A 27,705-nucleotide genomic window follows, 5' to 3' on the forward strand; every position below is an offset into this window, starting at 1 on the left:
CTAGTACTTGGGATGCTGAAGCAGAAGGATTGCAGGTTTAAGGCCAGACTGAGTATATAGTGAGATACTGTCTCAAAAACAAAAACAAGGAGAAAAACAAAGGAGGAGGTAACAATGCTTGATAGGAAATGTACTCATTACCTTACTCATGTAACTGTAACCCCTCTGTACAGTATCTTTACAATAAAAAAATATATATTAAAAAAAACCCTCGCCCCCAAAAAACTGAGGTTATAGGGTAGAAGAGAATAATAAATCTGAGGCAGAATACCAGCATAGTCTTGGGGTTAGGTAAGGATTTCGCTTGTCTCTGTCACAATGCAAAATGGAAAACTGGAAAGGTAGATAAAAGAGTAAGAAATGATGATGAAGCTGGCCAGTGGCAAAACCTGTTGTGGCAAGGGAAGACTCACAGTATATACTAGTATTTGTCACTAATTTGTATTTTTTGTATTTTTTATTTTTGGGTCCGGTCATGGGGCCTGAACTCTGGGACTGGGCGCTGTCCCTCAGCTCTTCAGCTCAAGGCTAGCACTCTACCACTTGAGCCACAGCGCCACTTCCGGCTTTTTTTTTCTGCTTATGTGGTGCTGAGAAATGGAACCCAGGGCCTCATGCATGCAAGGCAAGTGCTCTACCACTGAGCCACTTTCCCAGCCCATGTCACTAATTTTTTGAACAATGTACATATATATATACATACATATGATAGAAACATTCAAAAGTCATAGTGGAATTATTAGTGAAGTTATACCGAAAAGTAGTATCCTTCCCTAAAAACCTGAGCTCCCTCCTAAAGGGTAAATCAGTACTAAATTTCTTTTAGATTTATCAAGAGAGATATTTCCACTCTTGTTTATAGCAGGGACAAAGGCATCAAATAATATTGAAGCACCAAATGCCAGAGGCAATGGCTGGTAAGTAAGGGATTAGTCATAATAAACCACAGTGAGAAACACAGGACCTGCCTCAGGCAATAAGACAAACAGAAAGCAAGAGAATTTAGCCAGTTACTGGTGGCTCATGCCAGCTATTTAGGAGGCTGAGATCTGAGGATTGCGATTCAAAGCCAGATAGGACAGGAACGTTCCTGAGACCCTTATCTCCAATTAACTACCAGAAACCCACAAGTGGCAGTGGCTTAAAATGGTAGAGCATTAGCCTTGAGCAAAAAAGCTCAAGGACAGTGCCCCAGCTCTGAGTTCAAGCCCCATAACTGACAAGAAAAGAATATCAATTTTCTATTTCACACACATACCCCCCCCTTTTTTTTTGGCCAGGCCTGGGCACTGTCCCTGAACTTCTTTTGCTCAAGGCTAGCATTCTACCACTTGAGAAACAGCACCACTTCTGGCCTTTTCTGTTTACATGGTACAGAGTATCAAACCCAGGGCTTCATGTATTCTAGGCAAGCACTCTACCACTAAGCCACATTCCCAGCTTCTCACACATACTTTTTTTTTAAGCAGCAGGAGTGATAAATCAGAAGAGATTACAAGCTTAAAGACAAGACAGAAGTTCAACAAAGAGGCCATCTCTATCTAACTAGTTATTTAAGTGAGGTCTTGTCCATTCTATAAGGAATTTTAAGACCAGATTATGTAGTAGTTTCCATGTAAACGATAGTCTAAATTCCAACTCAGCAGTTGGAATTTATATCTCATACTACATTATATATCTCATATTACATTATATCTCATACTGTACAAAGAAAGAAAATCCCCTCTCCTCCAAACTTTTCAGGTCTAATTCATAACAGAAACTCTTGGCAACACTGGTGAGATTTTGAGGAGACTGCCAGAGTATGAAGAGAGAATACAGAAGGAATAGAATTTTTAGTATTATTATGCTGTTGAAGGAGTGCATGTTCTATTGGTAATTGGAAAGGAGTATAAGGGAAAAGACTTTCCAAGGGTCCACTCTATAGGATCCAGGGTGACAGACAAGAATAAAGGACTTTGCAAAAGAACAAGAGCTCCAGTAGATGGCAGCAGTAGCCCTAACTTTTTAGGGGGTAGCAAATGGGGTCAAGTCAGAGGGGAGGCAAGTTGCAATCCCAACTGGCCCACAATCTATTTGTATATTTAAATAAAGACTCTTTGGGGGCTGGGAATGTGCCTCAGTTGTAGATTGCTTGCCTAGCATGCATGAAGCCCTGGGTTCGAGTCCTCATTATCACATAAACAGAAAAAGCTGGAAGTGGCCACTGTGGCTCAATTGATAGAATGCTAGCCTTGAGCAAAAGAAGCTCAGAGATAGTATCCAGGCCCAGTATTCAAGAGCCAGGACTTGCCAAAAAAAAAAAAAAAAAGACATTTTTAAACAAAATGAATGTCCCATAAGAAATATAAAACATAATCTCCTTCCTTCCTTCCTTGCTTTTCTTTTCTTCCCTCCTTTCTTCCCCCTCCCTCCTCTCCCTCTCATATGAGATAGGATCTCTCTATATGTAGGCCAGGCTGGCCTCAAACTTGTGATTCTCCAGCCTCTACCTCCCATGTACTGGGATTTCAGGTCTGTACCACTGTACTCAGCCTAAATACCCTCTATTTATTGTTTGTCTTCAAGAAGTACACACAACAGGAGTTCAGAACATCATTTGTAATAGTCTCCTCAAAATAGAGGAGACTAACTTGGATTTAAAAGTTCACTTAATTATTATCTTTCATGTAGTATGACAGCACATAATTAAACATTCGTCACTTATCTGTGCTGAGTACTTAATATTCATTATTGGTATCAGTGGAGGCTGGAAGTATAGTTGGAACTGTGGTAGACTGTCTCCACAAAGTCTGGAAGAATGAGCGGGGAATGACAGCTCTTATGTAAAAGAAAATGGAGAGAAAAGTAGCGAGGACAGAGATCTGGAAAATTATATGAAGAAAGACTACAGAAAAACAGGTAGCTCAAGAACAAAGTATCTCAGAGAGCTATCTGATTTTTAATTCATTTCTTTTCTTTTTTTTCCTTTTTGGTCCGGTTGTGGGGCCTGAACTCTGGGCCTGGGCACTGATCCTCAGCTCTTCAGTTCAAGGCTAGCGCTCTACCACTTGAGCCACAGCACTACTTCTGGCTTTTTTCTTTTTGCTTATATGGTGCTGAGGAATCGAACCCAGGGCCTCAGGCATGCAAGGCAAGCGCTCTACCACTGAGCCACCTTCCCAGCCCTTAATTCATTTCTTTAATGTTGCTGCTGTTTAAATCTTTAGAAAAGTCAAGGCCTAGGTGAATTAAATTGTCTTGAAAAATTATGCTTCAAGTTTCCAGATCCTCCAAAATGATGTTGCTCCTGTTTTAATTAATTTACTACTAGGTCTCACAGTCTACCCCTCAGGCTTAAAATAAAGACTAGTCTCACTCTTGGGCATGATAGAAAGGATTTACAAAAATTGGGTTTGTGTAACAAAAGAAACAAGCAGTGATCATAGACAGACAGGAGAGACATAACTGGCAGGCTAGTGAAAGCTCAGAGCCTGGAGTTGGGCACAAAAGAAGAATCCTCAAAGAAGCCTGGCTGCCCATCTACCCATATTTCTGTACTTAAGTATGGATTTGTATGGGAAACAAGGCAATCAAAGAGAGAAATTCCTCTCACTCACATTTTCCAAATGGTAAATTCAGAGATTATTTCTTTCTTTTTTTTTTTTTAATGGCAGCTGTGGGGTCTGGGCACTGTCCCTGAGCTCTTCAGCTCAAGGCAAATGCTCTACCACTTGAGGCACAGCACCACTTCTGGTTTTGTGGTAGTTTATTGGAGATAAGAGGCTTATGGACTTTCCTGCCCTGCTGGCTTTGGACCGTGATCCTCAGAGCTCAGCCTCCTGAGTAGCTAGGCGTGAGCCTATTACAGGCGTGAGCCATCGGTGCCTGGCTCAGAGACTATTTCTAACCCAGAAAATGCAGACTGCTTTAATACAACCAGGATATCAATTTAATTAACACTGTATGTGAAGACAAGTAACTCTAGTTTTAAGAACTTATTCTAGGGGCTGGGAAGGTGGCTCAGCGTAGAGTGCTTGCCTTCCATGCCTGAGGCCCTGGGTTCAATTCCTCAGCACCACATAAGCAAAAAGAAAAAAGCCGGAAGTGGTGCTGTGGCTCAAGTGGTAGAGTGCTAGCCTTGAGCTGAAGAGCTGAGGGACAGCGTCCAGGCCCAGAGTTCAGGCCTCACGACCGGACCCCCCCCCAAAAAAAGAACTTAGTCTATAAGCTATTTTATGACTTATCAATATATAGATCTTCATTTCTGATAGTTAAAAATTATCAAAATGCAGCAAAGTGAACTTAAGTCAAATAGATTAGTCATTCCATGTGTGTTCCTTAGATATGGATTTATCATAGACTCTACAACAAAACACAAAGATGTTCCTTGAGAGTTCAAGTTGTGTTGTTTAAGTATCAGTGAGTGTTCCTATTAGTGTCTGGATTCTTTTTTTTTTTTTTTTTTTTTTTTGTCGGTCTTGGGGCTTGAACTCTGGGCCTGGGCGCTGTCCCTCAGCTCTTCAGCTCAAGGCGAGCGCTCTACCACTTGAGCCACAGCGCCACTTCCGGTTTTCTGGTGGTTTATTGGAGATAGGAGTCTCACGGTCTCTCCTGCCCGGGCTGGCTTTGAACCGCGATCCTCAGATCTCAGCCTCCTGAGTAGCTAGGATTACAGGCGTGAGCCACCAGCGCCCGGCTAGTGTCTGGATTCTTACAAGTTCCCACTCCTATCCAGGTATAAAAAGTGTGTGCACAAATGCACTTCTAATCCTTACCTGTGTCTCCTGACGCAAACCGTTATCTTCACTCTCTTTCTCAACTTCTTCTTTACTTGGAGTCTTAGATATAAGCTTGCCTTTGTTTATAGATTCTTCCACCAGTTTTTTTTCTGATTCTTTCATTATTTCCAGGGTTTCTTGAATAGTGTTACTGTTAGACATGTTCTTCAGAAGAATACAGTTGCCTCTATGGATTCCTAAAGTAACATCAAAGGTAGGAGTCTACTTAAGAAACACAAGATTTGTATTTCACATATGTACATTTTTTTCTAACAATCTTCCCACAATCTAGAAATGTTTTATAAATGGCTGTCCCAAAACCATTTTTCTTTAACTTTACTAAAGTAAAATTGATAACTATAAACTACATGAAAATACACAATTGGATAAGTGACGACATATGTATCCATCTGTAAAACCACTATGATTGAGATAGCATATCCATCACCCTATGCTCAAGTTTCCTCATGTCTCTTCATGATCTTTCCTCCCTTTACACCACTTCTAGCCATTACTGATCTGCTTCTGTCATGACAAATTAATCTGCATTTCCTAGATGGGGAGTGGGTTGTGGGAGATTGAATCCAGAGCCTAATTACATGCTAAGCGCAAACTCTATCACACAAAGTAACCTAAGCAATATCTTCAGCTACATACATTTTCTAGTCTGAAATTCACCTGCTTTCAGTTCTAAAGCGATTAGTCTTGACACTACATTACCCCTCTTTGTTTCTTGTAGAAATGTGCTCACATTTTCAACTTAAATTTACTAGATTACTTTCTAGAATGAAGAAAAACGTATCATAAACTCTGTTTACCATTGAAGAGAAAAACCTTCCTTTCTCGAGAGAGATCTTCCACAACTACTCTAAACCTTAGTGAAGTTATTAGCTTCAAACTACTTCCCAGAAAAAGTCTTTCCTTTCTTTTAAGTGAGCTGAAAGGCAAGAAGACATCTGTGTAGCCATCTATCCCTCAGAAAGACTGGGTCTCTCTTGAGGAAGAATCTTTGCTTTGATATTCTCACTATTTGGGTTAAGTCAACCTACTGCCCCTAAATGATAGTTATCTATGGTGCAGGTGTTGTTATTATTTTTTATTGGGGGGAAGGATGGTACTGGGGCTTGAATTCAGGGCCTAAATACTGTCCCTTAGCTTTATTTTCCCTCAGGGCTGGTAATCTACTGTTTGAGCCACAGCTCCATTCTACTCTGACTTTTTGCTGGTCAATGGAAGATAAGAGTCTCCTAATGGGGCTGGGAAGGGGGCTCAGTGGTAGAGTGCTTGCCTTGTATGCATGAGGCCCTGGGTTCAATTCCTCAGCACCACATAAGCAGAAAAAGCTGAAGTGGCACTGTGGCTCAAGTGGTAGAGTGCTCACCTTGCGTTGAAGAGCTGAGGGACAGCGCCCAGACCCAGAGTTCAGGCCCCACGACCAGCCAAAAAAAAAAAAAAAAGAGCCTCCTTACAAGGGTTATTGACTATACTTTAATCCTAAATAGTTTTTCTATCTTTTAGAAACACTTGAAACTGTTGTAGATGTCACATTTATTCCTATTGCAGCTCTACAAACTTAGCTAAATAAACAAATGGTTAACAATGCTTAAAGAAGATGGTAATCAAACATTTTCTCTCCTTTAAGTCAGTTTAAAGGGTTAGATCTAAAAGATCAAGAAACATAGGTAGCTTCATTAGGCACAAGCAAATAAATCTGCAAGATTATTGCTTTGTCTATTATGTGGCAGCTCCTAAATAGTTACCTATAGACTTACTTTGCTTAGGGATAGAAAAATTCTCTTTAGGAAGTGGTGCTGTGGCTCAAGTGGTAGAGCGCTTGCCTTGAGCTGAAGATCTGAGCGACAGCTCCCAGACCCTGAGTTCAAACCCCAAGACTGATACTTGAAAAAAAAGAGTCAGAAAAATTCTCTTTAAAAAGTTTCTATTATGCCGGGCGCTGGTGGCTCATGCCTGTAATCCTAGCTACTCAGGAGGCTGAGATCTGAGGATCGCGGTTCAAAGCCAGCCCGGGCAGGAGAGACCGTGAGACTCCTATCTCCAATAAACCACCAGAAAACCGGAAGTGGCGCTGTGGCTCAAGTGGTAGAGTGCTCGCCTTGAGCTGAAGAGCTGAGGGACAGCACCCAAGCCCAGAGTTCAAGCCCCATGACCGACAAAAAAAAAAAAAAAAAAAAAAGTTTCTATTAATATGATTATGAAGTTATAGAGTTAAATTTAAAGGTGAGAAACACTGGAAGAAAACCTACTATAAAAGAAAATGATGGACAATGTTCAAGAGGAAGTGTACTCATTACCTCACTCATGTAACTGTAACCCTCTGTATAGTATCTTTACAATAAAAAAATTAAAAAAAAAAAAAAGAAAATGATGGGGCTGAGAAGGTAGCTCAGTGGTAGAATGCTTGTCTCATATGTATTAGGCCCTGAGTTTAATTCCTCAGCACCACATAAAAAGAAGAAGCCAGAAGCAGCGCTGTGGCTCAAGTGGTAGAGCACTAGCCTTGAGCTAAAGAGCTGAGGGACAGCGCCCAAGCCCAGAGTTCAAGCCCAACAACCAACAAAGAAAAAGAAAATGGCTAGCTGAGTGCCAGTGACTCATATTTATAATCCTAGCTACTCAGTAGACTGAGATCTTGAGAATCACAACTTGAAGCCATCCTACTAGGCTTTTTTAGATGTCCTTGAGAGTTTTGCTAAAACTGAAGCTGGAACCATGGCTCCAATGGTAGAGCATCAGCTAGAGTGAGGCCAAGAGTTCAAACTCCAGAACAAAAGGATTTTATTATGATATAAACATTTATGTATATAATGTACTTTGATTGCTTATTTTATTCCTCCTTGTCCCTCTGTGAGTTTCATCATGCTATTTTCTGCACACATATAATATACCTTGACTGTATTTATCTTCCCTTCTCTCCCTGTTACCCATTCTCTTTTCTCCCTCCCCTCTTTTGCTGTGACTTCCTAAGAAGCCTACTAGCCTCTCCTGAAAATTCTCCATGCCATTAGTTCTGAAATACTTCTAACATTTATATAGTTAGTTCTCCAAAATAAGCAGTCCTATGCAGCAGTCTCTCATTATTCTTGGAGAATAAAGTTCCTAGAAATAAAAATCTCTGAGCCAAAACAAAAGTGAAAATTGCAATTGAGGGCCAAGACAATTCATTAACTAAAACAACAACAACAATAAAACAAAAAACAAAAAAACCCCAAAAGACCACTTAATAAGCAAAAACAAAATCAGTAGAAGATTAAAGGCAAAGAAGTAATTTTTTATCTAGATTGTGTATTTGGTATAGGAAATTTAGGGAGAAACAGAATGAACTTTTTCATATGTAAATATGAGAACAAAGCAAAGACATTAAGCTCCCAGGAGGGCTTGGATGTGTACTTCCCACAAACTACCTGTGCACATAGTACATTACATCCAGACAAATGGCACAATTTCCAAGGCAGAACGTCTCCTGAGGATACTCAATGGTGCAAAGCTGCACAGAGGGGACTGCCTGATATGGGGCTATCTGATACAGACCAATACAGGGTAGGATGATTGGGAGCCAGATTCAGTCATTTATTTCAGGAAGACACTACAGATTTCCCATAAATTTTTTGACTGCCAAGGTAAGCACCTTCTAAAACAGTAAGATTATATATCCTTCCATCAATCCTACAAACAAGTTTCTAGGTGATAGCCCAAAAGAGATAGTAATATAAGTCAGAATACAAATAAGAAGCCAATACTAGGAACTAAAAATTCTACCTTATCTGTAAGTTTTTCAATCTTTAATTCAAATATCAAGAAAATTGACTCACATTGAAAATTTTGGGGTTCAAGAGTAGATAAAACAATTATGGGTGGCCAGGTATGGTGGTACATGTCTATAGTATGACTTGGAGGATACTGATTTAAGGCCAAGCAGGAAAGTTAGCTAGATCCTGTCTGAATCAATAAGCTGGGCATGGTGGTATCCACCTGGGAACCATAAGTAGAAGGCTCATGGTCTAAGAATAACAACTACTTGGTCAACCACCTAAAAGAGTAATCTAAGCAAAAAAGGAGGGGTATGGCTCAAGTGCTAGAGCTTATGCCTAGCAAGGATGAGGCCCTGAATTCTGGAGGGAAAGTACTGCAGGGAAAGGAAAAGGAAGAGGAGAAGGAGGAAGAAGGGAAGTAAAAAGCACCTTCCAGAAGCATGGTAGGTCACACACCTGTATCCTAGCTATTCAGGAGATGGAGGTAAGAGCATTCCAGGCCCACTCAAGAAAAACCACGAAATGCTATCTAAAATAAAGAAAAGCAGAAACAACTAGGGACATGGCTCAAGTGGCAGAGCACATGCCTAAATAAGGACAATGCCTAGATTACAATTTCAGTACTACCAAAAATAAAACTGAGTACATTCATATAATGAACTACTGTTTAACAATTTAAAAAATAATGAATTATTAGGCTGAGAATGTGGCTTAGTGGTAGAGTGCTTTCCTAGCATGCATGAAGCCCTCAATTCCTCAGTACCACATGCACAGAAAAAGCCAGAAGTGGTGTTGTGGTAGAGCACTAGCCTTGAGCAAAAGCTCAGGGACAGCGCCTAGGCCCTGAGTTCAAACCACATGACTGACTGGTCAAAAAAGGAGGAGGGGGAAGAGGGGGAAGAGGGGGAAGAGGAGGAGGAGGAGGAGGAGGAGGAGGAGGAGGAGGAGGAGGAGGAGGAGGAGGAGGAGGAGGAGGAGGAAGAAGAAGAAGAAAGAAAGAAGAAGAAGAAGAAGAGAGAGAATGTATTGATATACACAAAAGATGGCTGGATAGTTGGGCACTAGCGGCTCATGTTATAATCCTAAATACTCAGGAGGCTGAGATCTGAGGGTCACAGATCAAAACCAACCAGGACAGAAAGTCCATGAGATTCTCATCTCCAATTAATCATCAAAAAGGTGGACGTGGAAGTGCAGCAGCCATGAACAAGAAAGCTGAGTTCAAGCCCTAGTACCAGTGTGGTAAGACCATGGGTGGAACTCAAACTTTCATGGTGTTGGGTGACCGGTACATGTTCTAATCCTAGTACATGGGAGGCTAAAGCAGAAAGATTGTAAGTTCAAATATAGCCCTGTCACAAGAACTTTTCTCAAACTAAAACCTTTTTATGGTGGGTTGGGTATGATGTTACACCTGTAATCCCAGGCACTGGTGGCTCGTGCCTATAATCCTAGCTACTTAGGAGGCTGAGATCTGAGGATAACAGTTCAAAGCCAACCTGAGAAGAAAAGTCAGTAAGACTCTTTTTATTATTTTTTTGTTGGTCCTGGAGCTTGAACTCAGCCTTGGCACTGTTCCTGAGCCTCTCTGTGCTCAAGTCTAGCGTTCTACCACCTGAGCCACAGAGCCACTTCCGGCTTCTTTTCCCCCTGTATATGTGGTACTGAGGAATCAAACCAGGGCTTCATGCATGCTAGGCAAGCACTCTACTACTAAGCCACATTCCCAGCCCCATGAGACTCTTATCTCCAAAAAACCACTCAGAAAAAGCTGGAAGTGGTGCAGTGGCTCAAGTGGTACAATGCTAGCCTTGAGCACAAAAGGCTCAGGGACAGTGCCCAGACCCTGAATTCAAGCCCCAGGACTGGCCAAAGAAAGGAGTCAGGTCTACTTGGCTTCAAAATAAGGGACAAAAACCCACAGCAGTGTAACTGCAAGCCTGAAGATACCTAATAATCCTTGAGAGAAAACAGGAATGAAGGCCCACTAGAATATGAGATTTAGGTCCAACCCTCCCTCTCTTCTAAGGAAAAAGCAGGATATATGGGAATAAAGTGTAAAGAGCTTGTCAAACACATTATATTACTATAGTTATATGATGGTCATCAAGCCTTCTGAGAAATACAGAAGTCAACTGTCACAGGTTTTACTAGTATTAGGGCAATAATAACAATAATAGTTGTGCTTATTTTCCAAAACAGAGAAATACAAAAATTCTTTTTTTAGAGTCTTCCTGTGTAGACTTAAACAGTCTTACTATGTAGCCTTACTATGTAGTCTTACTATGTAGTGGTGTATACCACTCTACACAGCTACCATTCTGCTTTCTTTTTTTTTTTTTTTGGTCAGTCGTGGGGCTTGAACTCTGGGCCTGGGCGCTGTCCCTCAGCTCTTCAGCTCAAGGCGAGCGCTCTACCACTTGAGCTACAGCGCCACTTCCGATTTTCTGGTGGTTTATTGGAGATAGGAGTTTCACGGTCTCTCCTGCCCAGGCTGGCTTTGAACCGCGATCCTCAGATCTCAGCCTCCTGAGTAGCTAGGATTACAGGCGTGAGCCACCAGCGCCCGGCTACCATTCTGCTTTCTAACTGCAAAAGGTCTTAGTGCTGTGTAAGGAAGTTTATAGGAGTTGGCTGGTATTTAGAGTAATTCTTTAGGTAAAGAGACAAGATTAAAATGTTCTGGACTGACTTCTGTGTCAGCCTTCGTGCTTGAACTACAGGTACTCAAGAGACCCTTCACCCCAACTTCTGCTCAACTTTTTAATTTTTTGTTTTTTTTTTGTTTTTTTGGTCGGCCGTGGGGCTTGAACTCTGGGCCTGGACGCTGTCCCTCAGCTCTTCAGCTCAAGGCGAGCACTCTACCACTTGAGCTACAGCGCCACTTCCAACTTTTTAATATTTTTAGCAAACATCTTAATGAATATGAAGTGGTATCTTATAATTTTGATTTGTATTTTAATAATTAGTGATACTGAGCATCTTTTCATATTATAAACCAACATATATTTTCTTTGTAGAATTATCTAGTATTTTTTTTTGGGGGGGGGTCTGGTCGTGGGGCCTGAGCTCTGGGCCTGGGTGCTGTCCCTCAGCTCTTCAGCTCAAGGCTAGTGCTCTACCTCTTGAGCCACAGCAACACTTCCAGCTTTTTTCTTTTTGCTTATGTGGTGCTTGAAGAATCAAACCCAGGGCCTCAGGCATGCAAGGCAAGCGCTCTACCACTGAGCCACATTCCTAGCCCCTGTAGAATTATCTATTCAAACCCTTCACATGGGTGTGTGTGTGTGTGTGTGTGTGTGTGTGTGTGTGTGTGTGTCTACCACTAAGTGTGTGTGTGTGTCTCTACCACTAAGCCACATCCCCAGCCCTCCAGTCACTCTGTGTGTGTGTGTGTGTCTACCACTAAGCCACATTGTGTGTGTGTCTCTACCACTAAGCCACATCCCCAGCCCTCCAGTCACTCTGTGTGTGTGTGTGCACGCGCGTGTGCGCGCGCGCTATTGAGAATCAAACTCAGGGCCTTGCACACGATGTGCAACTGTTCTACCACTGAGCACACACACACACACACACACACACACACACACACACACACACACACACACACACACACACACACACACACACACACACACACACACACACACACACACACACACACACACACACACACACACACACACACACAGACATATCCCGGCCCTTTAACCAATTTTTTTAATGGCATTTTTGCTATTGATGAGTTTTGGGAATTCTCTATATAGTTGAGATCTTGATCCCTTATCAGATATATGACTTTTAATTCTTTTCTTTGATCATTTTTGTCTTTGGTGTCATAAGAAATCACTACCAAATCATGTCATAAAGCATGTACCCTATATTTTCTCTTAAGAACTTTATAGTTTTAGATCTTACATTTAGACATTTGAACCATTTTGAGTTTTAAAAATATAATTTTATTGTTATTATTAAAGTGTTATATTGAGGGGTTACTATTTCGTAAGTCAGGTGATGAGTAAATTTCTTTTCTTTTTTTTTTTGTTGGTCATGGGGCTTGAATTCTGGGTTTGGGCACTGTCCCTCAGATCTTCAGCTCAAGGCTAGTGCTCTACACCACTTGAGCTACAGCGCTACTTCCGGTTTTCTGGTGGTTTATTGGAGATAGGAGTCTCATGGTCTTTCCTGCCCAGGATGGCTTTGAACCTTGATCCTCAGATCTCAGCCTCCTGAGTAGCTAGGATTACAGGCGTGAGCCACAGGTGCCCGGCTGTAAATTTCTTTTCTTTTCTTTTCTTTTTTTTTTTTTTTGGTCTGGTCGTGGGGCCTGAACTCTGGGCCTGGGCGCTGTCCCTCAGCTCTTCAGCTCAAGGCTAGTGCTCTACCACTTGAGCCACAGCATCACTTCCGGCTTTTTACTTATGTGGTGCTGAGGAATCAAACCCAGGGCCTCGAGCATGCAAGGCAAGTGCTCTACCACCGAGCCACCTTCCCAGCCCCTGTAAATTTCTTTTCTTGAATAATGTCACCACCCTTTCCTTAGCTTTCCCCCAGTTTCTCCCTCCCATTCCTGCCCACAATTTACACAGGTCATTTTCCACAGTACATAGTGAACAGTATGATTGCATTTGTTCACCCTCCCTCCCTTTCTATGTACCTCCTCCCCCCACTTTGCCACCCCTAAAAGAGGGAAAAAAAGTAAAGAAACATCAAATACCACTGCCACCATCAACAATAACAACAACAAAAAACCATATTTCCATTTGAGGTTTTGTTTTGTTTTTGCATGAGGATATCCAGTTATTCCCAATCTTATTTGTCGAAAAGGCTATCCTCTCCCCATTGAATGATCTTGGCATTCTTGTCGAAAGTATCACTTGACCACATATGCAATGGCTTATTTATTTTTGGCCAGTCCTGGGTCTTGAACTCTAGGCCTAGGTGCTGTCCATTAGCTCCTTTTGTTCAAGACTTGTACTCTACCACTTGAGCCACAGTGCCACTTCTAGCTTTTTCTGTGATTAATTGGAGATAAGAGTCTCATGGACTTTCCTGCCTGGGCTGGCTTTGAACAGCAATCTTCCGATTTCAGCCTCCCGAGTAGCTAGAAATACAGAGGTGAGTCACCAGCTGGCTTATTTATTTTTAGTAAGCATCAATAAGTTATACAAGGGGAGTTTCACTATGACATTTCTACTCATCTACACACTGTATCTATCAGTCTCCCCCATCCTCCTCTTCCTCGCTTTTTTTTGGTCCTGGTCCTGGGACTTGAACTCAGGGGCCTGGACACTGTCCTTGAGCTTTTATACTCAAGGCTAGTGCTCTACCAATGAGCCACAGCTCCACTTCTGGTGTTTTGTTTTGTTTTGTTTTGTTTTGTTTCATGATTGGGGGTAAGACCTTCATAGATTTTCCTGCCTGGGCTGGCTTTGAACCACAATCCTCAGCTCTCAGCCTCCTGAGTAGCTAGGATTACAGTACGATACTGGCACCTGGCTTCCTCTCCCTTCTTAAAACAATCTTAACAGATTTTACTGCTCTATTTTCTTTTTTTTTTTTTTTTTTGTCAGTCGTGGGGCTTGAACTCTGGGCCTGGGCGCTGTCCCTCAGCTCTTCAGCTCAAGGCGAGCGCTCTACCACTTGAGCTACAGCGCCACTTCCTGTTTTTTGGTGGTTTATTGGAGATAGGAGTCTCACGGTCTCTTCTGCCCGGGCTGGCTTTGAACCGCGATCCTCAGATCTCAGCCTCCTGAGTAGCTAGGATTACAGGCGTGAGCCACCAGCGCCCGGCCTGCTCTATTTTCATACATGCAAATAAACTATATTAGCAAGGGTTTATTGCTTTATTCCATTGGCCTAGTTTTCATAGTGCAGATTACTAAACCCATGAGGCAAATTTTTTAAATTTGTTTTTGCTGTGTGCAGCATCCCTGGTCTTGGGGCTTGAACTCAGAACCTAGGCAATGTCCCTGAGTTTTTTTGATCAAGGTTAGTGCTCTAACACTTGAGCCAACAGCTTCACTTTTAGCTTTTTGGTGGTTAATTGGAGATAAGTTCATAGACTTTTCAGCCTGAGATCTCAGCCTCCTGGGGAGCTAGGATTATCAGCATGAGCCACCAGTGCCTGGCATGAGGTTTTTTTTAAATAAAAAACTGATTCTTACATTTTGTTTTTCAAGATTCCTTTCCCTTTTCCCTCTCCTCCTCCTCTTCCTCTCTTTATCCCTCCTCTCTCTTTCTCGACAGTTTTACTATGTAGCCCAGTCTGGCCTTAAACTCTCAATCCTCCTGCCTCAGCCTCCTTAGTACTGGGATTATAAGCACACATCATTAAGCCTAGTTCCATATAAACTTTAAGATAATTTTTTCCTTGTCTGCAAAAAATATCATTGGGATTTTTGTTATCTTTAAGCAGTTGTACAAAGGAGTTTCAATTAGGCAAATCAGTTTGAATAGGAATCACTGATATTTTAGATGATAACTGTGGAAAATCCTCAACTGGCCATTTTGAGAAAATAATGAAATGTCAGAGAAAAAGCAAGAGTTTATAGCCCATTGTTTGCATCCATTTCTCAACCCTTATCACTGAAATTTTAATAGGGATCACACTGAACCATAGATTGTTTGGGGTAGTATCAAGATCGTAACAATGCAATATTAAAACTTCCAATCCATGAGCATAGTATGTTTCCATTTATACAATTCTTCAACAATATTTAACTTTAGCATAGTTTCAGTTTTCACTGTAAGTTGCTCACCTCCTTAGTTAATTCCTAAGAATTTTATTCTTTTTTATGCTACTATAAAAGGAATTCTTTTCAAAATTTTCTTTTTAGATTGTTCACTGTTAGTGTATAACAATAAAACAGACTTCTGTGTAATAGCTGTCTCCTGATACTTTACTAAATTTATTTCTTAGTTCTAATTTTAGCGTTTTTTTCCACATAAGACTTTTATCATCTATGAACAAAGATCTTTTTCCTTTGCAAGTTGGATGCAGTGAATTTCTTTTTCTTATCTAATGGTTCCACCATCTCTTCCTCCTGAATGATTTCAGTAGCCTTTTACCTGGTCTACCTGTTTCCACTTTCATTCCCCTATGGTATTTTCTAAACAGTACCTGAGTGATTGTACAAAAATGTCACATCTATACCTTTGTTCAAAAGGCTTCAAGAGCTACCTTTTTCACTCAGAGCAAAAGCTGAAGTCCTTTAAATAAACTACAAGACCTTAAGTGATCTGACTACTAGTTTGCTTTTTGACCTATCTTTTACTATTCTCCTTACTTATGCAGTCCCATGTACATTGGCTCTTCTTTTTGCCCCAAGATCCCTTTAGGATGACTGCATTTACTATTCCTTCTATTTCAAAGTCTTCCTCCAGACAATTTCATGGCTTGCATACAAAATTCCTTAGGTCTTTACTTGAATGTCATTCATCAGCCTCTTCTTTAGCTATACTAAAATTACAAAACCCAAATATACAGTCAGGTATGGTGATGTGTACTTATGATCCCAGCTACTTAGAAAGAAGGTTTGGACAGTAGGATTTCTTGAGCTGAAGAGTTCAAGGCCAACTTGGGTAATATGACCTTATCTTTAAAGCAAAAATAAAAAGCAAACAATTCCCTCCCCAAATATATCCTTATCCTACTTCCTTATTGTTCCCCTCAGCATTTATCATTATTTAACATCCCATAGAGACTATGGTTTTGTTTAGTTGTTGGTGGTACTAGGAATTAAAACCAGGGCCTTGAGCAAGACAAGCATTCCACCATTGAGCTACAATCTCAGCCTCCACTTTTTTTTTTTTGGTCGGTTGTGCAGCTTGAACTCTGGGTTTGGGTGCTGTCCCTGAGCTCTTCAGCTCAAGACAATCACACTCTACCCTTGAGCCACAGAGCCACTTCTGGTTTTCTAGTGTTTTATTGGAGATAAGAGTCTCCCCCACTTTCCTGCCTGGGCTGGCTTTGAGCCATGATACTCAGATCTCAGCTTCCTGAGTAGCTCGGATTACAGGCGTAAGCCACTGGCGCCTAACTCACTCTTTTGTTTTTAAATCTTATTTTGAGACAAGGTCTCACTAAGTTGTCTAGGCAGGCCTCAAACTTGTGATCCTTCTGTCTCAGCCATTCAAGTGACTAGAAAATCATGAAATTTTGATTTTGTTTTGTTAGCTGTTTATAATTAGGGCATAGAATAGAACCCAAGACATATAAATATACTTTTAAATGAATTATAGTAATTGGGTAAATATTCATAAAGTATGTGGCAAAGCTAGAATTCAACAAGATGGGCTTTTGCCTTTTCTCTGACATCTCCTTCTTTCTCAAAATGGCCAGTTGCTTTTCCAAATTAAAAGCAAGACAGTTTTCCACAATTATCATTAAAATATCCCTATTCAAATTTGTTTCTAAAAACTATGTGAGTCAAGTGAAATTTAAGCTTATAACCTATCAGATAAACCTGCTTTAGCTTTATCTAATTAGCCAAATCACATCCCTTACTTTTACCTTAAGTGATTCCCCCAAAGTTACTCAGTCAGATGCCATATTTTTTAATTCTTCATTTATTTTTTATTAGTGTATATTAACTGCACAAAGGGATTTCAATGTGATGTTTCCTTACATGCATATAATATACTTGGCTCAAAATTAACCCCCTATAATCCTTTCTTATCTCCCCACCCAATTTCCTCTTTGTTTAATGGAGGAATCTATTTGTTTGTTGTTTGTTACTGAGGCAGGCAATGACAGAAAGAAAAGTTCACATTCTACTCAGAGACTTGGATAGCTCAAAAAAAAAAGGACAATAGCTAGTCAGAGAATTCTCTGATAACAGAAAACAAGACCTACCATAAATTCCTCACATAGAATGTAATAGAACAGAATATATATATATATATATATACATATACATATATATTATTTATTTATTTATTTTTGTGGGTCATGGGGCCTGAACTCTGGGGCTGGGCACTGTCCCTCGGTTCTTCTACCACCTGAGCCACAGCACTACTTCCAGCCTTTTCTGCTTATGTGGTGCTGAGGAATGGAACCCAGGGCCACATGCACACAAGGCAAGCACTCTACTATTGAGCCACCTTCCCAGCCCCAGAATGTTCTTGATTTCCATTGCTTAAAAAAAATCTAGCCAGGCGCCAGTGGCTCATGCCTGTAATCCTAGCTACTCAGGAGGCTGAGATCTGAGGTTGGCGGTTCAAAGCCAGCCAGGGCAGGAAAACTGTGAGACTCTTATCTCCAATAAACCACTAGAAAATCGGAAGTGGCGCTGTGGCTCAAGCGGTAGGGCACGCACCTTGAGCTGAAGAGCTGAGGGACAGTGCCCAAGCCCAGAGTTAAAAAAAAAAAAAAAAAAAAATCCAGAAGTGTCAAGCTGGGTGCTAGTGGCTCAAGCCTTTCATCTTAGCTACTTTTTTCATCTTAGTTACTCACTCAACTACCAGAAAGCTGGAAGTGAAGCTAGTCTTGAGCAAAAAAAGCTGAAGGAGCCAGGTGCAGGTGGCTCATGGCTGTAATCCTAGCTACTCAGGAGGCTGAGATCTGAGGATCGCGGTTCAAAGCCAGCCAGGGCAGGAAAGCCCATGAAACTCTTATCTCCAATAAACCACCAGGAAAACGGAAGTGGCGCTGAAGCTCAAGTGGAAGAGCGCTAGCCTTAAGCTGAAGAACTGGGGGACAGAGCTCAGGCCCAGAGTTCAAGCCCAATGACCCCCCCCCAAAAAAAAGCTGAAGGGCAGGTGGGACACCGGTGGCTCACGCCTGTAATCCTAGCTACGCAAGAGGCTGAGATCTGAGGATTGTGGTTTAAAGCCAGCCCGGGGAAGGAAAAGTCTGTAAGACTCATCACCAATAAACCTCTCAGAAAACTAGAAGTGGCTCCAGTGGTAGAGTGCTTGCCTTGAGCTGAAGAGCTCAGGGAGAGTGCCCAGGCCCAGAGATCAAGACTTACGACCAACCAAAAAAATAAAAAAAAGCTGAGGGACAGTGCCAAGGCCCTGAGTTCAAGCCCCAGGACCCCTACTCTGCCCGCCACAAAATCTAGAGATGGAATTTTCTGTTATGAATCAATCATTCTTAGTCCCTTTGACAATGCAGGAGAAAATGCCATGATTATCTATGACAAGGTACAACATTGAGCTTAGTGAAATCATTCAAACTTTAGTTAATACCTTTAAGCCAGCTAGGGTAGTGAAGATAAAAGCCATGGAAGCCATCTCAGCTAATTCTCTATCTCCAGAACAAACACTGAGATAATTCTAACTTCAATAGAACTTTACCATACCTCGGTGGAAGAGAAAAAAGAAAAAGAAAAAGAAAAGCTGCTGATATCTCAGCTTTAAAGGTATCAAAATAAGCAAGAAGGCTTAATATAAAAATAAATCATCCTGATCTACAGTTAGTTAGGACTTGACATAAACCAAGTGACCACAATAGCAGCTCAGTTCAGACCAGATAGATGGTGTTTCCCACCACAGAGTCTTCAAATCATAAGAAACTTAATTTAGAAATTTAACATCAGTAGAAGTGAAAGTGTGGCTCAAGTCATAGAGCATCAGCTTTGAACAACAACAACAACAAAAAAAAAAAAATGCAAGAATGTAAGTCTGAGTCCAAGCGCCACAACCAGCACAAAAGAGGAGGGGAGGGAGGCACAAAGTGCCTTATGTAGGCAATCTCTCTAATCTCTGCAGAACAATCTTGATTTTAGACCAGCCCAGGCAAAAAGTAGTGAGACTCCAGACAAAAAGATACTCCAAGCTAGGCACTGGTGGCTTATGACTACAGTCCGAGTTACTCAGGAGGATGAGATCTGAAGAACACAGTTCAAAGCAGCACAAGCAGCAAAAAAGTCCAAGAGATTCTTATATACAATTAACCAGCAAAACAACAGATGTTGAGGTATGGTTCTAATAGTAGAACACCAGCTTTAGGAGAAAAGGCCAAGTAAAGCTCAAGGCTCTGAGTTCAAGCCCCAATACTGGCACATACACAAAAATCAGGCAACAAAACCACACATAATGTGTAACTAAGAAATTACCATACTTAGTACCATTGATATTTTAAATATATTTTTTGTTTCCACATTTTTTGGAACTTCTATTCAATTTTTGATGCATTCAGATCTAAACATTTGTATGTAATTTACATTACACTGTGTTTATTTTCTTTTGGTGCCATTATTGGGACTTGAACTCAGAGTCTGAATGTTGTTCTTTAGCTTTTTGGCTCAAGATTGGCATTCTATCACTTGGGCCACACCTCCACTTTTAGCTTTTTGGTAGTTAATTGGATAACTGCTAGGGCTGGCTTCAAATAATGAGCCTCAGATCTTAGCTTCCTGAGTAGCTATGATTACAGGCATCAGCCATCAGCACTTGGCATGACACAGTATTTTTAAACATTTTGCATTTACACATTTAAACTTTGCATTGTTCAACTACTAAAGTTAAAACTATTTTCCATTTTCAAATTATTTTTTTCCTCCTGTTGAGGGTAGTAAACTCCAGGATAAACACACCCCCATATCCTTTTGTTTTTGAGATTAAGAAAATAAATAAGAGCTACATGAGTAGATGATACTCTTTGCCATGGGTATTATACATATTCAGGCTCTTGTCAATATACTTTGGTAGTTTATGAGCAACTCAAAAAAATAAAACCTCAAAAAAACACAAAGGAGAATATTAAAGTCTTTAGTATAAATCCTAGACTTTTTTTTTTTTTTTTTTGGTCTTGGAATGAAGTTCAGTAGTATATCATGTTTAGTGTGCGCAAGGTCCTGGGTTCAAGGCATGAACAATAACAGTATCTGATATTTTAGTAAGCTGGTAATTCCATATTATTTCATATAAATTTTATATTCTCACAGATATATGGGAAAAGAACACCACCAAATCAACTAACATAGAGAAAAACACAGGTATTTTCAAAAGCAGGTGTCAGGGGCTGGGAAGGTGGCTCAGTGGTAGAGCGCTTGCTTTGCATGCATGAGGCCCTGGGTTCGATTCCTCAGCACCACATAAGCAAAAAGAAAAAAGCCAGAAGTGGTGCTGTGGCTCAAGTGGAAGAGCGCTAGCCTTGAGGGACAGCGTCCAGGCCCAGAGTTCAGGCCCCATGACCGGACCCCCCACCCCCCCCAAAAAAAATCAAAAGTAGGTGTCAAAGGCAAGTGTGTTAAGATTTTAAAGTAGATCAGAACCAATAGTAGAAAAAAAATACAAAGGGGCTGGGAAGGTGGCTCAGTGGTAGAGTGCTTGCCTTGCATGCATGAGGCCCCGGGTTCGATTCCTCAGCACCACATAAGCAAAAAGAAAAAAGCCGAAAGTGGCGCTGTGGCTCAAGTGGTAGAGCGCTAGCCTTGAGCTGAAGAGCTGAGGGACAGCACCCAGGCCCAGAGTTCAGGCCCAGGACTGGACCCCCCCCCCCCAAAAAAAAAGAAAAAAAATACAAAAACAAAACAAAATGAACCCCCAATCAACATTTGTAGAAGTGAAAAGATTAATGATGGTCAAGAAAGAAAAACAGAATTGGTTATCTTTACTTTTATAAAGTAGTGGGGCTTGTATTTGTGTCCTAGAAATCACCTCTTTCTCACCAGGTAATAGACTGTACTTTCAACAATTGTCAACAAAATCATTATCTTAATGACAAAGAAAGATTGAGTTGGTCATCTTTTTAGTGAGCATTTTATACCATGACCTTTGAACATCAAATCAGAGAAGATGCTTCCTGGAAGGATCAACTTTGTCATTGTAGACCTGAAATGTTTATATAATACTTGTATTTATTTAAAAAACTCCACACATTTTACATGTCTTGAAAATCTCTTTTGGTTTCCTAAAAAAAATATACGTTATCTTAAAACAAAAAGGTATTTTTCTTCTTAGTTTCTAAACAGTAGTAATGATAAATGCTAATTGTTTTAAAAAGACAGGCCTTTTAAAAGGTCCATAAACCATCTTTTTTTGTGTGTGGGGGGGGGGAATCGGTCATGGGGCTTGAACTCTGGGCCTGGGCACTGTCCCTCAGCTCTTCGGCTCAAGGCTAACACTATACCACTTTGAGGCACAGAGGCCACTTCTGGTTTTCTGGTGGTTTATTGGAGATAAATGTCTCACGAACTTTCCTGCCTGGGCTGGCATTGAACCAGATCCTCATATTTCAGCCTCCTGAGTAGCTAGGATTACAGGAGTGAGCCACTAGCTCCTGGCCCATAAATCACCTTAAAGGATTTATATTAAGGAATACTTTTCTCTAAGCTGGCCTTGAACTGAGTGAGGATACTTCTGCCTCAACCTTCAACATCTTTTCTTCTGGAATTACAGGCCTGTGCCCAAATACCCAGATTTTATATCATTTATATCATATATAATAAATATATAAACCTGTGTGTGTATAAAAACTTTTTTTTTTTTGGTTTGAACTCAGGACCTTGAACTTGCTACGGTTTCTTGCTTGGATTGTACTCTACCACTACAGCAATGCCTTAATGTCCCACTGACATTCCCCAAATCTCAACTTCCTGAATAGCTAGGATTAACCACTGGCCTTCACGTCATATGTTAATCCTCAAGTTAACCCTAGGAAGTGGATACTACTAATATTCTCATCGAACAGAGAGAGAAATGGAAAGTATAATAACTTGCCCAATCAGCAATTGGTAAAGCTGGGATATGAACTCTAGAGACCAAGCATTTACTCACTAAGCTTTTTTAAAAAAAGGACACTATAAACAGATGAAATAACAATGAAGTAGAAAGCTATGACAGGAAGACATCAGTGAAGATTAAATATATACAGTAAATTTTAGGCACAAAAATGGTCCTTATCAATGCTGTCAGAATATCTTCCCAACAGATATCACAGTTAATCCACAATTTTTTGGGGGGTCCAGTCGTGGGGCTTGTACTCTGGGCCTGGGCGCTGTCCCTCAGCTTTTCAGCTCAAGGCTAGCGCTCTACCATTTGAGCCACAGCGCCACTTCCGGCTTTTTTCTTTTTGCTTATATGGTGCTGAAGAATTGAACCCAGGGCCTCAGGCATGCAAGGCAAGCGTTCTACCACTGAGCCACCTTCCCAACCCCAGATATCACATTTAAATAAACTTATGGTAAAACATCTTTTGCAAAAAATTCTTTGATTTTTTTTCCTCCCTCAAAAAAAAAGTGAAAATGAAAGATTGTGGTTCTACGCCAGCCTGGGCAGGAAAGTCCGTGAGACACTTATCTCCAATAAACCACCAGAAAACCAGAAGTCGCTCTGCAGCTCAAGTGGTAGAGCCTTGAGCTGAAGAGCTGAGATAGAGCCCAGGCCCAGAGTTCAAGTCCCATGACTGACCAAACAACAACAACAACAACTAATCTTGCTTCTCTGTATCTTTTAGCAGCTTTCCTTCCTTGACCTTTTCCAAACTCTGATGGTTACAAAACAAATATTTAAAAGGAAGGCACTTTCATCTGTGGGGGAAAAAGGTCTTTTGGTAAATTTTCCCTTGGTAATGACAGAAACACTCAAGGATTTTCAGGTATGTCCTACTCACCGCCAAATAGAAGGATAACCAAGTTAACAAAACTGCCATCTTTTAATTCTACAGCAGTTTTCTTTCCCCCTCAAAGGCTATTCCTGTTCTAGTTGCAGACAGGGAACTGCTCCCAGTGACGTCAGAGCAGTCTCCCAGCAACGATTAAAAAGGGTTGTGTCCACCATAGGGGTTTCCTGAAAAGCTAACAAGAAATTATCCACATATTTGTTGCACTATTAAAATGCAAAGATGCAATGGAATTTCTCTTAATCTTATAGTTCCAGTCTTTGACAAGACTTCTAAATTGTTTACTATTTTGGAATGCTATCTGAAATGCTAGAATTTTAGGATTATCTTCCTTTTTATTGTCCCCCTCCAATGAGATTTTGTTAGTTTGAAACATTTGTTTGTAATAAATATAACCAAACCCCCATAGACTCATGATCTAAAACATTAATATATTTTTCACTTCACACAAAGAATTTAGAGTAAGTGGAAGTACAGAACAGGAAAGAAAATGAAGACAAAATAAACTAGCAAGCTCTTAAAGACATATCTCCACAAATGCTATTCACATAAAAGGTTACTCTTTAAATTTTGCTAGGATCTCTTCTACTGAGCATTTCAACCTGACCTCTACAGGCAGCCCTCCAAAGACCAGCAGTATTAAAATGGAGATGCATAAAAGGAACTGGAAACCTAAACACTGAATCCAAAAAAGGATAGGCTGGACTGCCATGACCACACCTAGGAATACATCTAGCAATTGCTTCCTAAGCTCTGCTTTAGCTACATACATTCAAAATTAGAATGTATTCTAAACTACACGGACAAGGACTTTTATATAACTACCTATTTTTGAGATCTGAAAAACAGCATACAAACTGCTTGATCAGGGACAGTACAAATAAGGCAGAAAAATTCTAAACTGCCAAATTCAACATAAAATTATTAGGTTTTAGAAAGCTGCTATGAACCCTCTTTCTTTCCCTATTTAGAAAAGGCAGTTAGGTAAAAATCATTAACAGCAGAATTTACAGGGTTAATTCAGGCACCCTGCTTCAGCAATCCTCACTTTGGTCTCAGCCTATTTTAAAAAGGAACAAACACAGTAGCACCCCTATCATTAAAACATCCCACTTTAGCTTCAGCTCTATTTAATGGTACCCAGTTATCATCAAGTCATAAAGGGAGAACGCACCGCTTCAGATGGATTTTTCTTCTTCCTTCTCTCGTCCCCTCCCTCTCAGAAGAAAAAGACTGCAAACAAAATCATACGTCACTGGAGGTAGAGGGAATCCCATCTTCGCACTCTTTAGAAACCAAAGCCCTCACACAAAAATAAGCCAATTAAAAGAAACAAACAAACAAGTAATCCAAAATAAGCAATGGTAACACTAAAAGAAATTCATATAACAACCTGAATACATCAAAAGGTATTTTTAGTACAAAGATCAAACAAATCCCTCCAAGTATGTTTATAATCACAAAGCACCCCTAAACACAATAAAGGCAATATATTTCTTTATATCACATTTAAAGACAGGGAACAGTTACATAAAGACATAAGACAGAGAGGCATATTCACCAGCTGAGTGTAGATAGCTGAGGAATGACACAGTGAAGGATATTTATAGGGGATTCCCTGCTTCCTGCAATGTGCGTCAACAGCATCACCAGAGAACAGAAATCACCACTGTTCTCAAACTAAATCTGAATGAACCACTGTTTGAAATAGCCACAGGACAGTTAGAATCTGAATAGAATAAAAGTCTAGCAGACCAATTTTTTAAAATATTTTAAAGATAAAAAATGGCAAACAAATGCCCACATAAAATTATCATAAAATTCAACACTTGAAATTTCCCTAATTTCTTTAGTGTATATTATACAGCTAAACCAATCAAAATAGAAATGATATCAATCTTTGTAGCCTTTCCCTGCTTGACCTATGAAGTTCAAGGACTTTTATTTAATAAAAGAAAATTATCCCAAACTCACCCCAGACGATCTGCATTTACACCATGAGCTCACATTATTAATGGAGACACCTCATTGCAAGGATCTGTTATGCCGGAATTTTGCCGGAAGAATTCCTTCTGGGAAACCTGTGCCTTTCTCCCTTCCCCCGCCCACAAGCCCCATCCATTCCCCCCCCCCCCTTTACCCTTGAATGAAATGCTACTGATCCTGTGCTGCTGTGTCTCCAGCAAGCTAACTGCTCTGACAAGCAGCTCTAAAGCAGACCATGGCCCAGCTGTTCTGAGAGATGTCACCCAGAGCTCTGCCAACAGTCACACTAGCGCACCCCCCCCTCTCTCTCTCTCTCACACACACACACACACACACACACACACAGAGGCTGCAAGAGCATTTCCTCCCACCACCTCTTCTTTCTCTCATTCAAGTATTTCAGTGGCAAGCCTGCCTCCACACTGTGCTGAGGATAGCTTTTAAAGATACAGCAACAACTTTCTGCTGCTGATGTTCAGATGCCAAAATAGCCACTTTAGTGGGATTTGGGAATATGTATTGGATTAAAAGTTCACCTTTAAATTTATCTTGCCTTTTCTTCACCTGCAAAATAATTGAGGCCAGACAAACGGTCATTGCCTAAAAGCTACAGGGCTCAACTTCAGAAATGTAAAATGAAGACTAAAACTTGTTAAATAGGATTTTCTCTCCAGCAAGCTATATTTAGTAAAATAAATTTTCATTTTGGGGCAGAAGGTAGGCAGCATAAAATAGCAGTAGCTATCTATTCCTCCTTCAATTTTTGCCCTCAAAGAAGGGGAAGAAGATTTTGGCTAAAAAATGAGGTAACAGGAAAACCAGAAAAGCACCTTACAAACAGAATTGAAAGAATAACAAGTATAAAGGTCTAAGAATAAATAAATTAAGGGCTGGGAAGGTGGCTCAGTGGTAGAGCGCTTGCCTTGCATGCCTGAGGCCCTGGGTTCAATTCCTCAGCACCACATAAGCAAAAAGAAAAAAGCCGGAAGTGGTGCTGTGGCTCAAGTGGTAGAGCGCTAGCCTTGAGCTGAAGAGCTGAGGGACAGCGCCCAGGCCCAGAGTTCAGGCCCCACGACCAGACCGCCCCCCCCCCAAAAAAAAAGAATAAATAAATTAAAAGAAGTGATTCAAAGGAGATTAGAAGACAAGAGTAATAATCTGGAATATGAGCAACTCTAGAATGACAAAGATAAACATGACTCAGATTTTTTTTTAATTTTCTTTTTTTCCTTAGGTGGTAGGGACTAAACCCAGGACATCATGCATAGGCTGAGCATGTGCTCTCACTGAGTTATTCCTCCAGCTTCAGGTCTTAATTTTTCTTTTTGGGTCCTAATTTTTAAATGTCCAAGGAAAAGTAGTTATAATAACTACTACAGTAGGAATTGATAAATATTATAGGTCTGCAATAGCATAAAATAACATAGTTAAAACCCAGGTAACTTGAGGAAAGCAATGACCCGATCACAGACTCACGTACCCATTCATTCAAACACATACTTGCTATGTGTCTGTGTTCTTACTATGGACTAGGCACTTTGATAAACTCTCGGACTGTGAGACAGATCATTAAAAGTCATTCTAAAGACAAAAAGACTCTGGCTTTTATTCTAAGTGAGATGACAAGCCATTAGGAGTACAAAGCCAAATAGAACACTGAAAGAAATCTGGCTTTGGTACTTAATAGGGTTAGAGGCCATTGGTGATGACAATTTTTTAACCTGTTTCTTTTCATTCTTTTTTTATTCCTTTCTATTTATTTTTTTTGGGGGAGGGGGGGTGCTAGTCCCAGGGCTTAAAACTCAAGGCCTGGGTGCTGCCCCTGAGTTTTTTTTTTTGCTCAAGACTAGCACTCTACCACTTGAGCCACAGCTCCACTTCCAGCTTTTTGGTAGTTAATTGGAGATAAGTCTCAATAGACTTTTCCTGCCCCGGCTGGCTTTGAACCACAATCCTCAGATCTCAGCCTTCTGAGTAGGTAAGATTATAGGCATGAGAAACCAGTGCCTGCCCTTGCACTAACATTTCTTTGTGGCCTACAACTTTTTGCTTGAACAGTTTCTAATAACAGAGAGGTTAAAAGAATAGTACAAACAATTACATAGATTTCATATAACATTAATATATATGTACCTGTATGCATGTGTATAACTTTTCAGCTTTAAAATGTTCTCATAATAACTTCATACCTAAAAAAAAAACTCCTGACATATACAATATTCTGAACTATAAGACAAACTTCCAGCTATTCTAGATGAGTTCCTGACAAGACAATTGGTGGTGCACATGCATAGATCTATACTACAAAGCCTTAAAAACTGAAATGACTTTAGTCATTGGATGGTGACTTTAGAATCACCATCCAAAGAAGGCTGAACAGAACTTCTAAGCTGAACCTAATTGGGTTGAATATCTGATAAAAGTCAACATTCACTTATAGAAAATCCTATAGATTTAAACAAAACACAGTCTGAAGTCAGCCTGACCAACAAAAAGAAACCTTATCTCCCCCACCTCTATACTAACAAGACGCGCACACAGAGATATACCTTAGTAGAAGAAAGCTTGAATTTCTCATGTGCAAGCAACAGCACCAAAAAAGAAGAAGAAGAAAAGA

The 27,705-nt window shown here is 40.5% G+C and overlaps 1 protein-coding gene across 19 annotated transcripts in view; it reads right to left on the bottom strand.

Annotated features, from left to right (window-relative positions):
* Window positions 1-27,705, bottom strand: part of R3hdm2 (R3H domain containing 2) — a 140,073-nt gene that overhangs the window by 49,685 nt on the left and 62,683 nt on the right. For 13 of the 19 annotated variants that reach the window (XM_069987118.1, XM_069987232.1, XM_069987223.1 and 10 more), the window contains one exon: window positions 4,758-4,957. In XM_069987118.1, the coding sequence (XP_069843219.1) occupies window positions 4,758-4,957 (200 nt within the window). Of the gene's footprint in view, window positions 1-4,757; window positions 4,958-6,141; window positions 6,156-24,276; window positions 24,336-25,076; window positions 25,182-27,705 lie in introns of those variants that run through there. The other 6 variants (XM_069987160.1, XM_069987153.1, XM_069987169.1 and 3 more) reach the window with 4 other exon arrangements.

The sequence above is a fragment of the Dipodomys merriami genome, unplaced genomic scaffold (assembly GCF_024711535.1).
Source record: "Dipodomys merriami isolate MVZ:Mamm:240054 unplaced genomic scaffold, mDipMer1.0.p SCAF_10, whole genome shotgun sequence".
Lineage (NCBI taxonomy): Eukaryota > Metazoa > Chordata > Mammalia > Rodentia > Heteromyidae > Dipodomys > Dipodomys merriami.